The sequence below is a fragment of the Lampetra planeri genome, chromosome 8 (assembly GCF_965212315.1).
Source record: "Lampetra planeri chromosome 8, kcLamPlan1.2.h2, whole genome shotgun sequence".
In the NCBI taxonomy this organism is placed as follows: domain Eukaryota; kingdom Metazoa; phylum Chordata; class Hyperoartia; order Petromyzontiformes; family Petromyzontidae; genus Lampetra; species Lampetra planeri.
The window spans coordinates 9,799,584-9,820,538 of NC_136114.1; the positions used below are offsets into that span (position 1 = coordinate 9,799,584).

Below are 20,955 nucleotides of genomic sequence, written 5' to 3' on the forward strand. Positions count from 1 at the left end.
GGCTGTTGGCGAGTGCTTATTAAGGCTGGCATGGCAGGGCACGTGACGGAGTGAGTGGGGGAGGGTCCAGCACCACGCCCTGTCACCTTTATTTCCCCAGTGCTGATGTTTACACACTGCACTACGTACTAATTTAAAGCTTAGTTGACTTGAATATCACTTGCCACTTATTCTAGCTGTGGCCGAGAAACGAAATCAGGTCACCGAGTTCATAGCGCAGTGTGCGAACCACTATGTCAGAGTACATCCAGGAGTGGGATGTATTGTAGCTGTGTGAGTGTGGATATATGTATGTTGAACTTATTTTGCTCGGGGTGGACAAATACATTGATTAATCTATTAACATATATTATTTAGCAACAAATAACATTAACTAAGAGGCGATGTGTTTAGATTCGTATATACATGGTGGCACAAAAGGCAGAACAACATAAGGTTATTTCATTTATTTAAACACTGGTATTTAAACATTGTAATTGTTTAAGTTAGTATTGTATCTATTATAATTATGAATATCTATTTTTGTTAATCCTTTTCAGATCACATTTAAAAATGGAAGGAAATTTGACTCAAGACCAATGATTTCAATTAGTTTTTAATGCATGTTAAAGAAGGCAGCTGTAATTAAAAAAAAGTCAAAATTTTTAAAAGATAATTAATTCGTGCATTTTTATTAATGTAAGTCAGTGTGTACATTTGTTAAAATAAATTAAGTAACCCTGTGTGATTTATTAAAATAAATAGAATAACCCTTTGCGTTTCCTGACTTTTGGGCAACCCTGTATATATATTTTGCATGTAATATCTTCGCATCACCCCGGCAGCCACTAGAGGTGCTACCAATCACTCCAATGTACAAAAAAAGGCTCGGATATTAATTGTGAGGATTTCTCGAATCGTTGGGAGGGCTTGACGGGGAATTGGAGCTGTGTGAATTATTCGAGGCGGCTATTTTTTCTCTCCTTTTTCGTGGCAACAACTGCCCGTGCAGTTGCTGTCATGCGAAAGTAAACAACATTTAATTTGACACAATTTTATTTTTAGAGCATCTTAGCAACAAATATTTAAAAGTAAAAATAGTATATTTTTGTTAGTGATTTGCTTACCTTTCCTATGCTTTACACCCCAATCGTTTTTTCTTTTCTTTTTGTAACCTTCTGACCCGCCCATGCGTCTGTGAAACAGAGCTTGATAGCTCATCGGATTCCTCCAGTATAAATATATATTCTGATTCTGATCATTGCAGCTGCTTCTCTGGATGTAATTCAATAATGTTGTCCTATAATGATGGGGGACGGGGCAATGCCATATTATTTGCTTAATTGAGAGGAGTTTAAAGAGTTTTCAAAATTTGAATATTTATTTAGACTGGAGGAATCCGATGGGTTATAAAGCTATTTTTTCACACATGTCCAGTAGGGGTAGGTCAGAAAGGTAAACAAGTCACGAAAATAAATACAAAATAAATCAAGTACATAAGTACAAATTGCAAAGCATATCAATTAATTTTAGAAGCCACATTTAGTTTGAAAGATGTGCAAATGTCCATATTGTTTACTATTAATCAATACGACCGGGTTTATTTTTCATTTTGGATATATGTATGTACTGTAGTTGCAAACTCTTTTCCGCCTGTGTTTTTGCTACTACTACTAGCAGTGCAGTCTATGAAATGTATTTTCATTGTTTAAGAATACTCACTGGTGAATGACTTCAGACTCTCTCCTCTGAGCCTTGTGGTTTACTCCTAAAGCGACGTGGACTGGAGCCTTTGTTGTGTCAATGGCAATGTAAACTTAAACATCGAGATTTGTATTCTTGAACTTTGATATCAATACGGTAATTGTGGCAATTTGGGGAGGACTACAAAGATATGATTTACAAATATATAGCATGGTTCTCTAGAGCCTTCATTTAGTTTCAACTGGCTGAAGGATATAATGATCATGTGCCCTGTGCGTGCCATATGAAAGTGTGTATGATCAGAACCGCAGTAATATGTTTTAATATGGGGTGGAGCATACACCGCTGTGTTGGTTGAGTGCGCTGTGCTAGGAGCTGGCCGACCTCAGTTTGATTCCCGTCCACAGTTAACATCAGTGGAGGGTAATGTAGGAATTGGCCCTGAACCCTTCCCATCACTAGCCTGCAATGACCATTTTGGTGAGGTATGGTCACAACAACGCCTACAAAATGAAATAACGAAAATCATTCTTGTTACTCGTAATCATGAATACAATATGTAACTGACAGCAGAACGACGTTTTTGTTTCGTAGATGCCTTGTTTAGGCTTAATTTTCTGTGGAGCAAAATGTTCGCCTTGCAGAAGTATAGTTGTTGGTAATTAGAGGGAAAAAACAATGCTAGTCATTTCGTCTTATTCTAAAACTCGATATTGTAACTTCTTTCCAATTTGAATTGGAAACGTGCTTGGAGTTGGAATCATTTCAGGCCCTGAACACAGACCACGTTCAATCTCTTTCAAAACCCAATTCTCTGCTTTGCTGCACAGGGACTCCTGGTTTCACGTGAGCATGACGAGACAAAGCGACGTGACTACAGTATGTAACACTCATTTTCATTGCCTGCAATTTATATTGCTCCCCCCCCCCAACACAAGTCGAGCATATTCATGGGGAAAATGTATTCGAAGCTGAACGTCAAGGAGCCCATAGATTACTCGTAGAACCGCGTTGACACTTGTTAGGACATTGTTGCATCTGCAACGATTTGCTGTTATCTTTAAAAAAAAATGCACATTTTGCATCTTGCAGCGAGCCCTGCAGAAATCAGCTGCCATGCAAGGGTTAACGCGCCTGCCAAGGGCACAGTTAAATCTCCATAATTTCTGTAATTGCCACCGTGGGTTTGAAGGCCTGTGACACAAATGAGCAATACACATAGAATATGAGAGCACAGTACACTGACTATGAAGTTTCCAATTACTATATATCAGGCTCCGTCAATTGCACATATGATTCTTGCCGAGATGCACATGTTCAAAGTTACGAGTCAAGCCCTTTGGAAATAGAGTGCATAAATAAGGGTGTGACACAGTGGTAGACAATAACACCAACTGATCTACTGTTTAATGCAGTAATGTTGTGGTTTGTATAAAATTAAATAGGGCAACTTAAACAACACATTTTCGAGGGAGTATGTATATGGCCAGAGGGTGTGATGCCTCAGATCCTAGAAAGCCACAAATGAAATGCGTACAGTGCTTGTACCCAACGCTTTTAGCAACCGCACTACCGTGCCGATCATTTCAGCATATAGAGCTTTTGATAGCATCTTGGGTTGAGCGAACAAAAGACTCTATTCATAGCGCAGTAAATGTAACTGTAAATAGGCCTGTCTTAGGGTTTGCCCTCTCGATTGCTATCTCGTAATTTTCTTGTGGGTTTTTCCTATTCTTTGTTCTTTGTGTTGTTGCGCAAGTGCTGGATCTCTTACGTAAACGTAATTTTGCTGATAACATCGTATTTTAAGTGGTCTCATCTTGGATTGGTTCCAACGACCTCTCCAGATAAATATTTCTAAATCTGAAGCACTTCCACTGGCAAAACTTAATACTCAGTAAAGATTTCAGTTTGACTATCCGCCTCCTAAACTCTGACAATGTACTGGTAAAGAGTGTATACATTATTTCAATTAGTATAGTTGTTATAGATCCCAAGCTCTCATCCTCTTCGCAATATCACCACTCTGCCAGACCTCATATCTTCCATTTCCTCACCCCAGCTGTGGTTAAATCCTTGTCCATGCCCTCATCACTACTACAACTCTCACTTATATGGCCTTCCAAAATCTCTCACCTCCTAACTCCCCATGCGCACAAATGCCACTGCCAGACTTCTTATCTGCAACCAAAAATGAGACCGCATAAGCCCAGTACTCTAATTTCTCTCCTGACTCCCAATCCTCCCCAACATAAGCTTCAAGATTACCCTCATCACCATAAAAATCCTCAATGGTCCCATCCCTGTCTCCCTTTATTATCTATAATTTCACTCTATAACGAATCAGCTGCTCTCCACTCCAGCAACACGTGCCTTTTGTTGAAGTCCAAAATCAATTTAACACATAGGCTTTCGCGATGAATATGATCAAAGTCAATATTCGCTCAGTGAGAAGTCACTCTTCCCTGTAGCGTGAAGATCTCCCCTCCCCTAGTGGCTTGTCCTGTCGACTCCATGCCCCTGGTCATGTCCAGGCTCAAGCCATTCCTTTTCTCATCTGCCTATGACTGGCTGTTTCTTACTCATTTCTCCATAATTGCCCATGTGCGACTGCTTTTATTCGGCATCTTGAGATGTGATTGCATTTAGATAATATATAAATCCAAAATGTATGGGATTGTTGGTTGCTATATTTTTGTGCGTGTTTTCATTTTTACGTGCTGCTACCTATCACAAGGATTACACATCGTCGCTTGCATTGCGTTTGTACGTTTTGTTCTCGGTGGTTTGCAATTGTAAACCTGCGCGTCTACGGGCAGTGTGCTGCTGGGAGTCTTGAACACAGGACACTGCGGGGCAGCCACGGCGGTTGTCTCACAGCCACGAGATTCCAGTGGAACTGCTAAAGAGGATTGCGACTTTATGAAGACGAATAGCCCACATCTTAAGCCATATGATCCAAACAAGCCGTCAAATCCAGCGTGTATCTCTTTGACCCCTATAAAACTGGACGTGTTAATTTACGTTCGCAGTAAGCGCCCGCGTACATTTTTTGTTTGTTCTTTGTGATAAAAAAAAACGTCTCTCGAGACAGCGAGGAGAGAGTGTTTGAGCGCCGGAGTTGCTCCTGCGGAGCGATTGAACCACGGTAATCGGGAAAATCAGGTCAAGGAAGCAAAGTAATGACGCAGGACCTTGCCTTCAGCCGGCTTACACACACTGCCCTTGTCTTATTTGCGGACAGGACAGCTGTCAAGCAGTTCCATCAGCTTCTCGTTCATCAATTATTGACCCAAATCCAGCACATTATTTGAAAGACTTAATTGCATGGATCTCCCCCCCCCACCCCACCCCAAAATTGGGAAGAGAATTATTTATGGCAAAAAAAAAATCAACAACAAAATAAAACATATTCTTAGCTACACAAATACAAACTGGCAGAGCCACCGCCGCTTCGAGGAAAACGAGCAACGCGAACACAGCCACCGTTGCTCATTATCCTCGATGGCTCTGCGATCTTACATTGACATGCTAATCTCTCACAATACAATGGCCACCTCCGCAGCTTCGTCCTCGTGGAGGTAGCTCTCCGATCTTACATTGACATGCAAATTCCTCACCTGACGTCACTAGCCCCGCCCACTTCGCTTATGACCCTTGGGCTACACCCATTTCAAACCTTTAAAACATCCTGCCTCAGCAGCTTTCCCGCTATTTTTTCTCTTGATGACGATTGCTTGTGTTGCGATCGAAACTTCGTAGTTTTTTGTTACTTTTTTCGAACCTATCTACGTGACTTTACCGAAAGACCCAAGAATATGAATTCCTGTAGTCACGAAAGCTTTAAGTCAAGATTGTCTATACCTTTTATTTCATTATTTTATGATGAGCATACCTGTGCTACTGATTTAGCGTTTCCTAGTGCGTACCAAACCTTAACTTATCTCAATTCTATATAGTACAACAGTGTTACCATGTATATGTAATATACAAGTGTCTGGGACATAGGAAAGCATTGAATTAAATACTAGTACAGTGAAGTACATCGTCACATATCCGACTCTATGGGGACTGAGATTTATGCGGATTTCTGAAAATTCCAATGTGAATATCTATAGAAAAATAACAGGCGCACGAATATACAAATAGGTTACTGGACAAAAGCGCAAACTCCTTCAAACATCGCCTTACTGCTGAACTGTGCCTGTAAAAGTAGTGTGATGTACGTGAGATTAAGAATACATTACCGCGTGCGAAACGACTCATTTACGGATTCGTCAGTAACACTGCATATTTGAAAAGGTCGAATTCCTGAGCATCTATATAAAATTACAGTTATGCCCAGGCACAAATTCAGTGTCGGCGGTGAATTGGTCAGGGCGGTAGATATGTGGACGTACCTGTGTTCCTAATTCCGGCGTTCATATGGTACACGGTTTGTAAGGATACATCTGTAATAATGGTAGTAGAGCATGAGTAAAAAAAAAGCAATACATTGCTGCTGCCGGTATTATCATTTTAGCATCGACAGTGGGCAAATCGTTGCGCGTGAAGTCAGCGTGACGTCAGGCCGCTGCTTTTGAGGCTGGGTGAGACCCCGTGGGTTTCTCTTGGCAGCTCATGAATCATTATCTGTGAAAGTATTGTTATGCATCCTCCCTCTACTTATGATTGCCGTGTTTTCGAGAAAAGTTTCGAATATACGATGTTTACACCTGCGTCTGGGTGGATTTCATAATAAACGCACGGCAGCCACAAGGGTGGAGTCATTTCCCAGGCATTTAATTTATAATACCACGCTTATTCCAAACAAAGGACAACCGCAAATATTCCCCAACAGGTGTCTGCATAGGCAGAGTTTGACTTCTAGATTTGGGGGGGAGGGCAGGGGTTCGCTTTGCCCCTCACATTAGGAATCGCGGGTGCGTAATAATTTAATAATGTTTTGTCTTAATTGTAAACTACTGAAAATAAATTAATAAAGGTGACCAGTTTGGGAGGGCGTTGCCCCCCCCCCTCGTCCATTAACTCCACCCATGGGTGTCAGCTACGAACAATATTAGCGTCTTCCGACAAACCGGGCATATTTTGTTGATGTTTAAATATCATACATTTCATAAGAAACCATTCTGGCATGTAACTTGACATGCCGTGTAACTGCAATGCTTCATGAAAATTAATTAACAACAAAGCTCGTCTTATACGAGTTGATGGGGGGTCTTTTGGGGTTGATTTTGTCATCCGTAAATTTATCCATGCAAATTACTTCTTTTATTCCCCCCAGTAATGTGTGGATAATTGGATGAATTTGCCACGACGTTCAGGGCACACACGCAACTTATCCGCGTGAATGTGCAGATAATAAGGTAAGTGTACTGCCTCTGGGAGACCCAAGTTCCAGGTGGCAACTTATTCGTGGATATCGAGGAATTATTATTATGATTACGCTTGTTTACCCAGGAATGCCTCGCAGAGTCTCAAGACTCGTGTTCAGGAGGGTCCTGCCAAGTCTTAATGGGATAACTATACCACAATCTGTCGCAGTTCTGTGATGTAACAATCCACTTAGAACCGGCACATGTGTCGTGACATCGCGGGATGTCACCGGGTAATGCCGGCCCTAGAGATGCACGGCGTGCGGTGTAGCGACATGGCGGACACCACTTGGATGTGGGTGCAGTACCGGCCCTAGAGGGGCTCGGTGAGTGCTGAGTGAGCGCTGGATGGCCACACGCTTGGCGTGCAGTGCCAGCCCTACAGGATAGAGTGTGGGAGTGCCGGCCATAGGAACGGGGTTACTATAGGCCATGGCACTCCGGTTGACCCGAGTGGACACCTGACAGGTTAAGTCTACAAAGGGCCCCAGGTGGGGGCTAGGGGTGGTCACGTGGTCCGGGTAGAGATCCTGCTCGTTACCTGTATAAAAGACACCTGGGAGCCAGAAATCTTTTTGATTGAGAGGGGGTCAAATACTTATTTCCCTCATTAAAATGCAAATCAATTTATAACATTTTTGACATGCGTTTTTCTGGATTTTGTTGTTGTTATTCTGTCTCTCACTGTTCAAATAAACCTACCATTAAAATTATAGACTGATCATTTCTTTGTCAGTGGGCAAACGTACAAAATCAGCCGGAGATCAAATACTTTTTTCCCTCACTGTAGGTAGCGGACAAGTAAAATCGTTGAAAACCCCGTGGTTAATAGTATCCGCGATATTGGTCATCCCATATATACTTGCAGATAAGATGAGCTCTCCTTCAGTTAAAACAACATATAAATGGAGCGTTTTAGAGTGTACAACATACTTTGACATTTATATTTACTTATTGTACAATTTTTAAAAAAACGTCTTTGTGGAACACAAATGCACTTTGTCCTGATGAATTTTGGTGACCGCATTTTTTTAATGCCAAGTCAAAAAAATATGAATAGTACCACATTATTTATATTCTTCTGGCACAGTCGTTAGTGCACCACTCTATGAATATAGCCAACCGTGCTAATCGGTGGTGAGGGTGAGTGATATCTGAACTGCTCCTCGGTTCCCACTTCACCAGCCCACGCTGACCAGATTGTTGAAGTTTGGTCAAATAACTCAATTTTCGAACCAGCATAGGGAGGCCTTCATCGAGCAGTGAATTGCAAAAGGGGTGTAAATTATTACTATTGCAGTTCACATTCATGTTGCAGCAGATCCTTAGAATGATGTGGTATTTTTCTGAAGTATTATGGTTGCCTAATGCAATTAAGGGACTGAAAATGTGATTGTGTTTATTGCGTCCTACTGTATTACAGAAAACATTACAGTATTCACGAATTTCAAATTCAAGGTCAACCCTTACGTCCAAATAAAGTGTATACATTTATAGCAAGAAATTGTGGCATTCATAAAATGCCAATGCTGTCCAATAATATAATGGGTTAATCCAATTATTACAAAGAGCTAACATTGGCAATGCTTGGATGAACCACGTATGAATCATTATTCATTGCACCCACTACTTGACTCGGTGCCCTTGACTGTTTTAGCAAATACTCCAAGCCAACTTATCGTTACCGATATAGCAGAGCAAGTTTAAAATGATGGCCCCCTTTTTTAATTCAAGGGTTGATTTTGTTTTATTAGGGAACATTTCAGAAGGGTTAATTTACCCGTGCCATCACATGTTCATTGATAACAATTGGACAAGCAAATAGATCAGCGCTCAAAAAAGCAACGGCAGAAATAATCCTCCTCCCCTCTTCCTGAGATGTATTATTTTTGGCAATTGACATCGTCTCATCATCCACGGCACTTATTGTCTGCATTAATTATCTCTAAGATATAAATGTCCATAAATGGGCGAGGTGGAAATCTTGTGCACAATAGCTAATGCTGCTCCCTGTATCAAACAAAGGTCACAAAGTGTCGCTGGCGTTGCTTAGCAGGCTTCGCATCGCTAATGGTGATACATGCGCTAATTTTTATTACCGCAGGATTTACAACGTGAGTAAACATGATAAAAAAAAAATATGAATGCTCACGACATGCAAAGTTCACGGTTACTCGGTATATGGGCATGTGTGTGTACAGTATTCTCAACGAGGAGCCAAAGTATGCAATTTTGTTGTGACAAGGTACTGAAGCGAGTGGTACATTGCTTGGGATTCTTAATTTGAAGACAAAGATCCCCCCGATATACGCATACAGACTGTCGGGGCTGGTGCTGCTTGCGAGCACCTATGAAGGCGGGTACGGCGTATGAGGGGGTGGTGTAGCCATCGCCTTGTCGACCGCCTTTCTCGCCCAAGACACGGCTGTTTGACACACCGCACCAGGTGCTAGTTAAGGCCAAGTTCACATAGAGGAGGCCCAGAACCGGTTCAGATAATCACCACTGATGGTAGCCATCGCCAAGAATTGAACCCTGCTCACAAGGTTCACATGGCACGGTGCGCTAACCACTACACTACCGCTTCACCGTACGTTGAAGAGCACACGCACGTACACACGCACGCATAGAAGCACTACGCATGGCGTTTTTAAAACTCACGTGCATTTTTTTTCCGACAGACGCAAAATAAATTACCCTACTGAGAGCTTGTTCACATGTTGCAAGGTGCCACGTAAATATCCATGCTCTGGTCGGTTCAGGCCGTGTTCATAAACACCATACCCCTATGGAGGAATCGCCCAGGGTGAAGCGTCTGTCAATGGCTCATCCTGCGTACATTTTAAAAGTCAAAGCGCTGTTGTGAACCACAATGTGGCACTAAACCATTAAATTGGCCACCAGCTGTGTGCGAATTTCAAGGGAGCCTCGTGCCAATGTAGGCCACTCCAGTCGTCCTTTGAGAGCTTAAGAATCTTTCAAGTTCCGATTTAGCCAGCCGTCTTGAGTAGTTTTGTGATCTCAATGTGCGTGCGCGTGTGCCTTTGTGTTTGTGGCTGACTTTGCATTGTAGTGCCGTACATTTAAAGCAGCGAGACAGTACACAGAGCGCTCTATTTTAAAACCTCGCATTGTTTGCTTTTGAATTCTGGGGAGAGACTGCGCACCCCCCCCCCCAAGGGTATTTCTAGCCTAGAAAGTAACCGGCTGATAATGATGTGTGGCAGGAATATTTCTACCTACTCATTGGTATCCCCAGGGCAAAGAGTGAGTTGGCGGTGTGTGTGGGGACATTAGAAGTAATGGTACGCGGAAATATTCTCATTTTGCGTACGCGCGTTTTTAATGATCAGCCCTGCAACATGCGTGCGCAATGACTGGGAGAGAGGCGTGCATTCACTGCGGTTGTTCAACGGGATATTAAAGCACAATTTGTACAACTGCTAAAGTAATAACCGCACGAACTGCACGCGCTCTTCATAACGTGGCACAGAGATAAGCTTCAACTAACACAGATCGCTTGTTTTTTTTGACGTCATACGAAGATGGATCTCAGCTGCTGTCAGTGCTTATGTTTTAAGATAACGTTAATCCTCGTATTGAAAGATTAGAGAGGTGGGGGGAGGGTTATAGCTTGCAAGTATTTGACCCCACCCCACCACCGTGGGAGTGAGCACTCGTAGTACAACTTTGAAGACACACCTGTCCGGGCAGTGTTCGGTGTAAGAAGAAGGAAACAAGAGATCTGCTTTGTTTCATCACGTTCTTCTCTTTTCAACTCTGGAAAGAGGGCTGCGTTTTGATCGGCCGCCCTTCGTGCTGTGCCATTGTATGGGAGTAATGAAATGCGTGCGCGCACAGGGTCAGGTTACACACCTGAAACTTCTTGTTTGGGCCGTGAAATCCATCGCTCAAAGGCAGACCCATTGGTAGTTTAACTGGATGGATTTGTATATTTACAAAATGCAGCAAGGTGCAGCCCTGCAGTTGCACGTGCACACCACTGCTAGCGGAATAATCTCCATTCAAGACAGCTCTCTCTCTCTCTGGGGGGTGAGATGGGGAGACTTCTCGCAAGAAGTGGGAGTACTCACACCATGCCCCACCATACCCCGCCATACCCACACCATACCCACACCATACCACACCATACCCCACCATACCCACACCATACCCCACCATACCCCACCATACTCCACCATACCCCCACCATACGCACACCATACCCACCATACCCACCATACCCACTATACCCACATCATACCCCACCATACCCACACCATACCCCACCATACCCCACCATACTCCACCATACCCCCACCATACGCACACCATACCCACCATACCCACCATACCCACTATACCCACACCATACCCCACCATACCCCGCCATACCCATACCATACCCCACCATACCCACACCATACCCACACCATACTCCACCACACGTGACCTACTGACCGACTGTACTATACTAGGTATTACGCAGTCTTGTGAATACACGAATATATTGATTTTTTTATATACAGTCTTTTTTTTGCAACTTTTGAGAATGTCAGTTTTCATTTCCATGCACATATTTGGTTCATAATATCAATCATGTCATCATCACATTAGATCGCCATTGGTGAAGCCTAATTTGCAGGCATCTGTTTGACCGGTTTGGATCTGGTGAGTAACAATCTCAGACCGACATCTCGTGGTCACTCCTGCATCCATCGATCTCGTTCAAGTTAAACAAATTAGTCCGTGATGTCGCATCGCATCGGCAGTGGCGCACAAGCACAATTAACCCAAATGAAAAAACTCAGCACATCCTTCATTAATACTGCCTTGAAACGGATTAAATATATTTTCCTTATGTTTTTTTCCTTTTAATGCAGTGCTATTGACGAATGTGTTGAGGGGCCGTCCATAAATGACGTCACGCACCTGGGTGGGGGGGGGTCAGACATTTGTGACGATGTGTGACGAGGGGGGGGGGATTTGAGAAATGTGACGTCACATCAAAATGCGCAACTTTAAATAAATATAGAATGTAGAATCATTATAACAACACTCCTACAACATCAGAGTGCAGCGCCACATTAAATACGCACTACAATGACAATAGGTTAAAGCGATTTGAAGCATGTTTTATTTTCAAAATGGAAATATGGTTTTGGGGGGGGGCAGAGCTTTGTGACGTTTTATTTGAGGGGGAGTTTGACTTTTTGTGACGCCGTGTGACGAGGGGGGGTAAAAATCGTCCAAAATCGCGTGACGTCATTTATGGACGGCCCCTTAGATACTCGTTTCTTTACTCGTGTGTTTATCGAACAATAGGACTTTCTCCGGGCGCACTGAGCTCTTGATGGCATGCTATTGTTGCAACGAAGGGGCTGTGCGGACCACCCAATAATAGGCAAAAAAGAATCTGTACACAACAAAAGAAGACTCCATTATCTTCTTGGTTCTTTCGGTAAAGTCACGTAGAAGGGAAATAATAAAATAATAAAAATAAAACATAATAAAATAATTCTCACGACGCTTCGGCCACAACGCAAGCAGCCGTCCTCAGGTGAAGAACAGGTCTGTCGGGAAGACAGCGTCTGAATGCTTTTATTATGTTTTATTTTTATTATTTTATTATTTCCCTTCTACGTGGCTTTACCGAAAGAACCAAGAAGGTGAATCCCTGCAGTCACGAAAGCTTTACATTGAAATCTAAGACTCCATTATTGCATGATATTCTTGTGACCAAATGTATCTATTATGTACGTTGAACTTATTTCGCACCATACGTAGCCAACCGTGCTAATCGGAGGTGCACGGGGGAAGGACAACAAACTCAGACAAATAACACCACATTGCCGCCTGCTAGCAGCATGCTATCAGAGCTGTGGCCACGATAGCGGTCTAATTATGGTCGTGTGCTGTGTCGCCTATGTCCACCAGATGACCCAAAGAGGCATGCCCCCCATTACCTGTCCATTAAGCCTGTGAAGGGACCTTCAGTATCAAGATTCCTGTTGTTGGGGTTACGTAGCTCTTTAAATCACGTGCGGTGCTAAGCGTGTGATAGATGGTTTAATTGTGCAACGATTAAGCAATTCGATGTGTTGGAGTGTAAATATAATGTATCTTGAAAGCAGTATGACATCAAAAAGATGATAACATGCATGGGTTGGGGAACCTCATCGTAAAACCTTGACGTGAGAGAGGAAACTGCTGCAAATAGGATTATAGTTTTTCTCCTTTTAAAATGATTACTGCCCATTTGCATTACGGCGTGGGGAATTAAACAATCAGCATTTATATTGAGAATACGCGAGAGCGTGCCATTTCTGAATTTGGAAGTGATCCCAGCTTGGGCGTGCAAATCTGTAAACGGTTGTTCGTAATGTCGGTCACGTGAACCTGACGAGGAGGGTTCGATTCCTGGCTATGCCTAACATCGGTGGTGATAACACTGGTCAACACACTTTTTTCTGGCATAAGGTATTCCAACGGTTCTAAGGTTATTTTGGGGTGCTGATTCCAAATCTGGCATCAGTTTTTGTCTATCACATCAGGTTTTTGAGATATAAAATATTGCATTTTCAATAAAAACTGCAGAAGAAAATATTAAATGAATGTGGATATCTACATAAAATTATATTATAAACACACTATCCTAAAAATACAGCACCATATTTTAACACTAAAGCAGTCACTGACTCGCAACAACTTGCAATCATAAGTGACAAGAGTTAATTTCCGGTAAAATCAATGAAAGTGGGGTATGTCGATAGCATCAAAATGAGATGTGATAGAGCAAATCCGAGATCAGATTTGGAATCAGCACCCTGAAATTAGTCTAAAACAGCTGCAAAAGTCCAGACCAGAAAAAATGTGTTTTTGTTTTGTTGACCAGTGTTAACTGAACCGGTTCTGGGCCTCCTGTACGTCAACTTGGCCTTAACTTAGCACTTGATGCGGTGTGTAAAACAGCAGCGTATTTCGTTTATGTTTTGGATATTTAAGTACTCGAACATGGACTCTCATTGGAACAGAAACATTTACTTTTAAAGTGCGTTAACGAAAAACATTACACCTCGTGTGTAAATGCCAAACATATTGCGTTCGCGTAAGCTATCTTGGTATGTTTATACAACAGTAGTGTGAAATCGAAAGTACAGTATTTCTGATTCGAAGAAAACTAAATTCGATTGGGGCTTCGGCATGCGCGCATAAACCTCTCCCGTATTTTATCTGTGGCATTGCCTAAAAATCATTGACGATTCATTAAGTTTGAAAGGTCCCTGTGTTTGGCTTTTGGAAAAATAAAATAGCCGCTCCCTCCTGGTGCCACTGTAACAAATCACAATATAATCTAATAAACTCCCCGGCCTAATGGGATTTGTCTGTTGTAGCTAGAGTGTGTCAGCGGTCAGATTTATTTACATCCGTGCTGCTGCTACCGCTGCAGCATGAGTCATAACTTTGCTCGGAAGAGTCCCGTTTTGTGGAAAAAGAATGCGAAGAATGATGTCACTGATGTCGGAGCCGCGTTGTTGATCGGGCCCATTGTGTTGAAGTGGTTGGCACAAGCTGCGTGCCATTTAGGCCAATGAGATGTTTTGCCCCTGCGCGTTGCCAGCAACTGGACTCGATGCAGCCAGATACTTGGCACACAAAAAAGGATGGCTTTGCCGCGTACTGTAAGCGGTGCAGTATGCGAGAGAACGTCGTTAATTTTGTGGCAGTTTTGTATCCGTCGAAAGCTTTACCCCAACCATGACTTCGTATAACGAGGCGCGTTTCAAAATAATTGTTGGGATGGAAATGACTAATACACTGCGCGTGACAGGCTGGGGTGGCTTTTTTTGTGTTGTTTATAAACTTCATCGCGGGGGGGGGGAGGTTGATTTTGTGTTGCCACTGCAATTCCTCTGAGCGTCTCGGTGAATCACCGCGCGTTCTGCGACTCACGTCCGCCCCCCTCTTTGTTCCCGAGGGAGAAAAGTAAAAAAAAGGGTGGCGAGCAGCTCCGTAAACGTAACAGGAATATTTGTGCATTAGTCAGGTGCGCTTTTCACGGCGCTGCTGTTTTTGCAGCTTAAATATTTCCGGGGTGGGGAGGGGAGGGGGGAGATCACAGCAGCAGCAGCAGCTGCTGCTGCTGGTTGTCTTGTTTCAAAACCACACCAAAATGTCATTTACTGTAAGTGGCACAGTCGCATCGGAAATATGTTTAGAATTACAGGCGAAAGGTGGGGGGAGGTGTGTGTATTGGGAGGGGGGGGGGTAGGAGCTTATGGGTTTGGATGGGAGGAAATGTTGGGTGTGCTGGATGTATCGGGGGAGCGGGGGTAGTGTTGGGGGGGGGGTGTTAGCGGGGTGAGCCGATGGGCTGGGCTGCTTTGCGGGTGGGTTGTTCCACGGTGGGGAGGAGAGAAAGAGAGAAGAGAGAGAGGCTGGCGAGCGAGCGAGCGAGAGAAGAGACCTGCGTGACCGTGAATCAGAGCGCTGACATCAGTTGGGATTTGAGCCGCGGTGACGCGCATGCGTTTGTTATATTTCGCCCGTCGGGCGGAGCGCTTGGCAGTCAGCGTTGCTGCCACTGCGGGTACGGCCACGAGACGCGCACAGCAGCCCAAATAATCCGCGGCTTACCAGCCGAGGATTGCCGCAGGGTGTTTAGTGCGGATTTCATCCCGTTAAAAAAAAGTTATTGGCTGTGACTCTGAGATGTTCTCTGCGCACTGGAATCGATTGGAGGCGAAAGCTTGCGCGGCAGGCAAAATAGATTTGCGCATTTGCAACTGGGTCCGTTAAATAATGGTCATCTGTTAACCAAAATGTCTTGAAAGCGTTGCTGTTAAGATCACTAAAAACTTTTGCATTGGAAAGTCTCGGCGAAAATCGATTATTGTGAGAAATATTTATTAGGTTATTTCGTCTTTTTTTTCGAAGGCAGTGTCTGGGTAACATTAAACACTCTGGATATTCAAGTGAAGGCCATAGACAGCCTCACCATGCCGGCAATTTTGGCTGGACCCAAGTCCAGACCCACTTCTGGGCTTCCAAAGCCAACCATTCCCAGCAGCTCCTTGCCAACTTTGAGCATGGAGAGGAGGTCTCTTCCACAGCCAAGCATTCGACCAGCTTACACGAGCCAAGTTTTCTCAACAAAACCTCCGCTTCCAGCTGGGGGTCAACCTGGGCCAGGAAGAATGCTCTACAGCAGCCAGCTCTCAGAAGTGAAGCCTATCCTTTCTGTCGGAGGTCTGGGACATCAGTCTGGGATGGAGAGAAGAAACTCAACCCAGAGGCCATTTTCCAAAGAATCTCCTGAGGTGGATGATCTGCACAGTGTTAAGACACTGTCAGACAAACCATCACCCGGCAACCAGATACCTGCAATTAAACCAAGCTCTCTCTGTACGGGTCAAGGGACTGTATTGACCGACAAGCCTGAAGTGGAAAAAACAAAACCACATCACCGCCCGACGGTCCGATTTGCTGAACCGATTGAAAGTTTCAGCCCATCTGATGACGAGACAGATTTGGACTCGAAACCTCCTTTTGGTGGTTCCCAAGCTTTGGTTTCTGAAAAGAGTGGTACTTTTACTGTCAGTAAAGTCAACACTGAAGGGCATTCTTTAACATCTTCTGACTCGAAGCAACCTAAGGAAAGCCAAGTCGTGTCTGTGAAACCTTCCATTTTGATAAACAGTGGAACCAGGTTGGCCGAGAAATCTCTGCAAGCAGAAAAGCAGGCACCTCCAATTTGGTCACCTCTCCGTTCCAGCAACAGTGCAGAGCTCGTAGACATCTACGGCATGAACGGAGCAGTGGAACGCCCTTGGAAGGAGACGTGCGGTGTTGAGAACTTGGAGGCAGAACATCTGTTAGGAGAAAAGGCAACCAGAGATGGTGACGTGCAGGTGAGTAGGAAGTGCGACGACTGTCCACACTGAATTTTGAAATCCCCCTCTCCCACCCTGCCTCCTCGGTTGTTAAAGTATTTTGAAGTCGATTGTTTTGTTTACGTTTGTAATGGGTATTTGATGAAAGCACAGCATCCAATGAACACTACAATAGGGGGGCAAAAATATCAAAGGATTTCATTCAAAGAAATTGCTTTAGTTTAACCTTTTAAATACAATATATAATTTCAAATAAGTACCAAAGTATAAATAAACTTACGGGGTTTTCCTACAACAACAAAAATATCACAAATGCACAATACTTTTTCATTACTTAATTATTGTTATAAGTCAGTCTGCTAACCCTGCAATCATCAGCCCTGATGCATTAAATCCATAGCTTGTGTTTGTTTTATGATTGCAAGGCAATGCTGAACTGAAGTCTAAGCTTTATTGCTTACCTAAAGATTGAGGGGGCCATGTCGTCATACCACTAACACATTTTAAATATTTATGGTTATAAGCAAATGTTGCTGTGGTTGTGTTTACATAACATTGTGCTTGGGAGAAGTTCTGTGTTTTTGTAACCCATCTTACCTGCAAAATCTCACCTATTTCAAAGTGAAAATGTACAATTGATCGAGATAATATTTTCTCCATGGCGCGAACAATACGCGTGATATATTGCGTCGCATAAATGAAGCGCAAAAAAGCCATACTCACTATATACCGACATGTGTTGTTAATGTGCCAGGCAAAACTATTACTGCCGAGATAAACTGCAGCATTGCATAGAACATCAGCACGGTAATACTGCACATAGCTTTTGTGCTGCCTGCACTTAAAATGATTTACAGACATTTTAGCAGGGCATTCCTTGTGATTCTTTTTAAAATGTAGGATTCGCAAAAGGAAAACATGACCAGGGCGATACTGGTCACCTTCCTTCGATCATTCATCTTGATGTTTGGGAGCATTTTGTGTGCGTGTGCGTTCGTTGTCAGCAGGTGATTTACAGCCAGCTTTGAGAGTTGGAGGATTCCACAGCACGCTTTACTATGATGATGGACGATAGCACTACCATGGTGCCCAAACAATCGGGTCCTAAACAAATAGTCATTTAGTCAGCCCTGGTAGAGACGGGCGGGTCGGGGGGTATGGCAGGCTTTGACCACCGTTTTCGTCACAGGGCTGCTACCAAAAATACATCGGGCCACAGTATAGTACCTGTGTTGTGGTTTGTTGCAGAATGTAGTAGTAGTAGTATTACCTGTTATGGCTAAGAGCATACCATTCCCTGTGTACCTATCCGCACCAAGTGTTTGCACGAGTTTATTGCCAAAGGTCAGTTCCTGCGTAGTGTTCACGGTGCCTCTTTAGATTGTGGGTTCAGTTTTCTCTGTGGTTGTCACCAGTTGAGTTCTGTTTGGGATCGTGTGGGGACTTACACAGGTTCAGATAATCTTCGCTTAGATTTCTTCACACGCTCTGTGGTTCTCAGTGTGCTAAAACAAACCAATCACTTTAATCTGCCTGTTTACAGTGAAGCATTGTGCAATTCGTTGTTTGTTGGTCAGTGTCTATAAAGGCAGAATAGAGTGTCGAGCAAATGTGTATATTTTTCATAACATACCATGCAAATGATTGGTAAAATAAGCTAACACTAAAGAGAATTTATACCTACATCTACCCATTGCAGGTAAATCAATTGCATTTTACTTTTCAGCATGCAACAAACGTGAAGGAAAGGGCTCTATACGGTAACGTCACCCAAATATCCATCAATTCAATTAAAGTAGCATTTTAATTGTGCCCATATTACCATGGCTTGGACATATTGAACATCGTCTTGAGATAGGAGATAGTATTGAGTGGGGAGAGGCAATGCTGACACCACTGTATTTGTTTAATTGCTGGGCATTAATACGGGAATGGGGGTGGGGGTGGTAGAGCGGCTGCGTTGGGATGGGCGTGCTGTGCTCTGAGCCTGTCGACTCAATTTAGATTCTCGGCCAGTGATACCATCCGTGCCTGGCAAGTGATATCAGAACTGATCATTCCCTCTCCGCCTCCCCCCTTTACCAACATGCATCGACAAGTGTGGTGAAGTAGAGTTGAAAAAAACCCCTCGTGACTGATGTGGTGTGGGGGTGGCCTTAAATGGATGTAATTTATATATATTTTTTAGAATACAAGATGGAGTAATTCGTTCACTGCCTTAAGAACTCCGTGACCTGACTTCAAATTTTGTGCACGGCTAACATCAGTGACGAGCGTGATATCTGAACCAATCCTGGTCTCCACCCTTCACCAACCTGCACTAACTAGTGTGGTGAAGTATGGCCATGCAACACATTTGACTGACAAGTGTGGGGAGGCCTTCATCCAACAGTAGAGTAACAAAGGGCTGCAAGCAATTATTTTCTTACTCGAATATTCTTTCTAAACATTGCCAGGCAACCCCAGCCCTGGAAATTAACCATCAAATTTTTTTAAAAAATTGTCGAATAGGGATTACAAACATTCTGGCTATTTCATTACTAAATTACATGCATAATAAGTTAGATAATAAAAACAACCCATTTTAACTGACAAAGTGTGGGATGGCCTTTATCCAGCAGTAGATCGCCGAAGGGCTGAAAATTTACCAGCGAGGCACTGGATTGCTATTTCTTGCAAGCAATGCCCTGCACACAACACTGCCCCACACTTTTCCAATAGAAAACAGGAGCGGCACACAGTCGTGGTTTTCCAGTTAAATGGATTGACCAATTCAGATTTTGCGAATGTGGCTTGTGGTGTTGCAGTCAGGATTTATGGTGTTGCCGTGTCGGTTGGCTGCGATATTCTGAGGTTTAATAAGTGGCTTTCAGTGGGTAACGAAAACGTGAATTGCATGCCAGGCAGTGCCTATAGGCGCAGCCCACCATCTCTGCCCACCCGCTACTTACTGGGGAGCCACATGCATCGCCACGCGCTCCCCCCAATGCCGCCTGCCTGCACTGTCTCAGCTGGGGGAAATTAATTTGATTTTGTCAGCCTGTGTTCAGTGCACACGTCTGTGCATCTGTTACATTTCTTTACGGGTCCAATGCGTCTTCTTTGTGCCGCACATGCGTCCTAATTTCATGCCATAATTTGATTCAATTTCACAAATAACAGCGCTCGTTTCAGGATAAAAAAAAAACATAATGTGTGGCCTCTGCTGACATACACGACTGCATGTAGGCACTCTGTTGATATTGGTCAATATTTTTTTTATGAGATTACATTTATATACGAGCTCACCTTTATTAGCACTTCTTCCCCAATATAGAGGTCCTGTATGTATTTTACCATTCATTCACTTGTAGTACTTTAGTGTAAAAATATGGAGTTGTATATATGGCAAAGCTAAGTTTGGTGCCTATTCTGAAATGTGAACATTAAGTCACAAGACGAAGTGGAGGATCATGCTCTGGAGGGCAGTGTGCCTAAGTTATAATGAAGCGAGCTCTAATAGTTCTAGATTTGAAGCTTTCGTGACTGCAAGGATTCATACTCTTAGTTTTTTCGGTAAAGTCACGTAGGTAAAAAATGAAATTTAAATTAATAAAAGTAATAATAGAAATAAAATAATAAAAATTATAAAATATTACTTTTATTAATTTTAATTTAATTTTTTACCTACGTGACTTTACCAAAAAAACGACGAGTATGAGCTCTAATAGCCTTGATATTCTTTGTGCTGGTTGTTCCATTTCTGAACTTGACCATTTGTACATCTGGTAAAAAGAGGCAGGAGCTACTGGACATCTGTAAAAAATAGCTTTATAGCTCATATGATTCCTCTAGTATAAATCAAGATTCTGATTTGTACGGTTGTTTTTGGATAGTTTTGTTTGTGTGTTTCTGTTGTCACTAGGTTTATATTGTATAACCAAGTCCCCATCAAAAATTTGCATGTATTGCCCAATGGGTTTTACCTGTACCAAAATTAAACACGAAGAATATGTACAATAGGT

General features: G+C 43.1%; 1 protein-coding gene across 9 annotated transcripts in view; it reads left to right on the plus strand.

The window, feature by feature from the left end:
• Nucleotides 1-20,955, plus strand: part of LOC144720304 (neuron navigator 2-like) — a 281,685-nt gene that overhangs the window by 73,963 nt on the left and 186,767 nt on the right. For 6 of the 9 annotated variants that reach the window (XM_078596951.1, XM_078596953.1, XM_078596958.1 and 3 more), the window contains exon 1: nt 15,553-16,969. The exons of 1 other annotated variant lie outside the window; for it this stretch is intronic. In XM_078596951.1, coding sequence (XP_078453077.1) covers nt 16,058-16,969 — 912 coding nt within the window. In that variant the 5' untranslated portion in view covers nt 15,553-16,057. Of the gene's footprint in view, nt 1-15,552; nt 16,970-20,955 lie in introns of those variants that run through there. 2 more of the 9 variants (XM_078596952.1, XM_078596955.1) reach the window with 1 other exon arrangement.